Source organism: Hippocampus comes, unplaced genomic scaffold, assembly GCF_001891065.2.
Source record: "Hippocampus comes isolate QL1 unplaced genomic scaffold, H_comes_QL1_v1.1 C16979802, whole genome shotgun sequence".
NCBI lineage: Eukaryota > Metazoa > Chordata > Actinopteri > Syngnathiformes > Syngnathidae > Hippocampus > Hippocampus comes.
The window spans coordinates 1-1,524 of NW_017841597.1; the positions used below are offsets into that span (position 1 = coordinate 1).

Here is a 1,524-nt window from a genome sequence, read left to right on the forward strand (position 1 = left end):
AATACTGTACACCACATTGTGATTGTGTGCGCCACTTCCAGTCTGACATCATAAGTAGGAGGGCACTCTCTTCCTATTGGTTAACGCCAACAAATCAATCGAAGGACCTCGTAAGACATGTCACCCTATACGACAAGACGAACAAAAATTCTGACAGGCTAAATTTTCGTCGTCGTCGAGTATGTCACAATACACGGGCTCAGACGCGTCAAGACAACTCAAAATCAGCTACAAAGCACTACGTTTGTCTGCCACGCATCTGTCGGCTTGACTCGTACTATGTCGGCTCAGGTCTGGACCAGCTGAGTTGGACAGATGATGGCCAGCTGTTGGCAGTATCCACACAGAGGGGCACTCTTCATGTCTTCCTCACAAAGCTTCCTATTCTGGGGGACAGTTATGGAACCAGACTGGCTTACCTTACATCTCTGCTGGAGGTCACAGTGTCAAACTATGGGGTGAGGACTTGCATTTATTGGAACCCGAAAGACTCCTCACTGGACTCATTGTGTGCCTTAGTAACTCAGTTATTTTGCAGATACCTCCTGTGGCCATACAAGTGGAAGTAGAACCAACTTTTATTGCTGTGGGACCCTACCATGTTGCTGTTGGAATGAACAACAAAGCTTGGTTCTATGCACCACTTCTTGAACAAGAATCTGGTGTGTGTCATGTTTAACAGTCGTCCATTACGTCAGATCACTTCACGCGGTTCGTTTTAATAGACTATTTTTGTTCAGCTTTTACCAAACTGAGGGAGATTGAGTACTTCGGGACAGTTGCCAACATGTGTCTTAATGCAAAATATGCCGCAGCTTTGTTTGATGGTAAAGTGCAACTGCACATGGTAAGTCACATTTACCGTATTTATGTTCTGTGTCCATTAGCTTATTAGTGAATTCCACACAAAACATATTTATGCTTGTTACCTTGTTTGATTTCGAGATCGATGGCAGTGAGCAGGAGGAGAGGAAGCAAATGAAGTTGTTCCCAGACGATGACAGAAAAGGTCGGATCCTTTGCCACGCTCTCACCGCTGACTTCCTCTACTATGGCACTGATGTAAGGCTCGGCAACAGCCAAAGCACTTGCTCATTTATCCATGTTTTAATGATCTGTATTTAGAAAAGAAATATGCAGAATTCCTGTTTCTCATTCCGTTCACTGGATTCCTGAGTTCCTTCTGTTGTTCTTCCAGTTAGGTAACGTTGTGTGTGTCCTGGTGGAAGATTGGGAAACTGTGAGCACTTACAGCCACACCGTGCCATTAAGTAAAGTTTTCCCAGATGTAAATGGCACACGGTTGATCTTTATTGATGACAAGAAGAGCGGCTTCCTGCTCACCCTTTCAAGTGTGAGTACATACAATGTGCACAATTGATACACTTATGGCCAACTGAAAACACAGCCAATTTGAGACCAAGATTCTTTAGATTGTACCTGTGGCTGATAAATCAACAATCTGATATCACTGCAGTACAACACAACATGAAACCCACGAATATATTAAATCACATTCAGGCA

At 43.8% G+C, this 1,524-nt stretch overlaps 1 protein-coding gene across 1 annotated transcript; it reads left to right on the forward strand.

Annotated features, from left to right (window-relative positions):
• Positions 1–270: 270 nt before the first annotated feature.
• On the forward strand, positions 271–1,480 carry LOC109509646 (WD repeat-containing protein 19-like). The gene is made up of 5 exons (XM_019859473.1): positions 271–458; positions 539–662; positions 741–847; positions 946–1,062; positions 1,199–1,480. Exons 2-5 carry the CDS (start codon positions 614–616, stop codon positions 1,379–1,381), a joined length of 456 nt encoding a protein of 151 aa, XP_019715032.1. The 5' UTR covers positions 271–458; positions 539–613; the 3' UTR covers positions 1,382–1,480.
• The last annotated feature ends 44 nt before the right edge of the window (positions 1,481–1,524 follow it).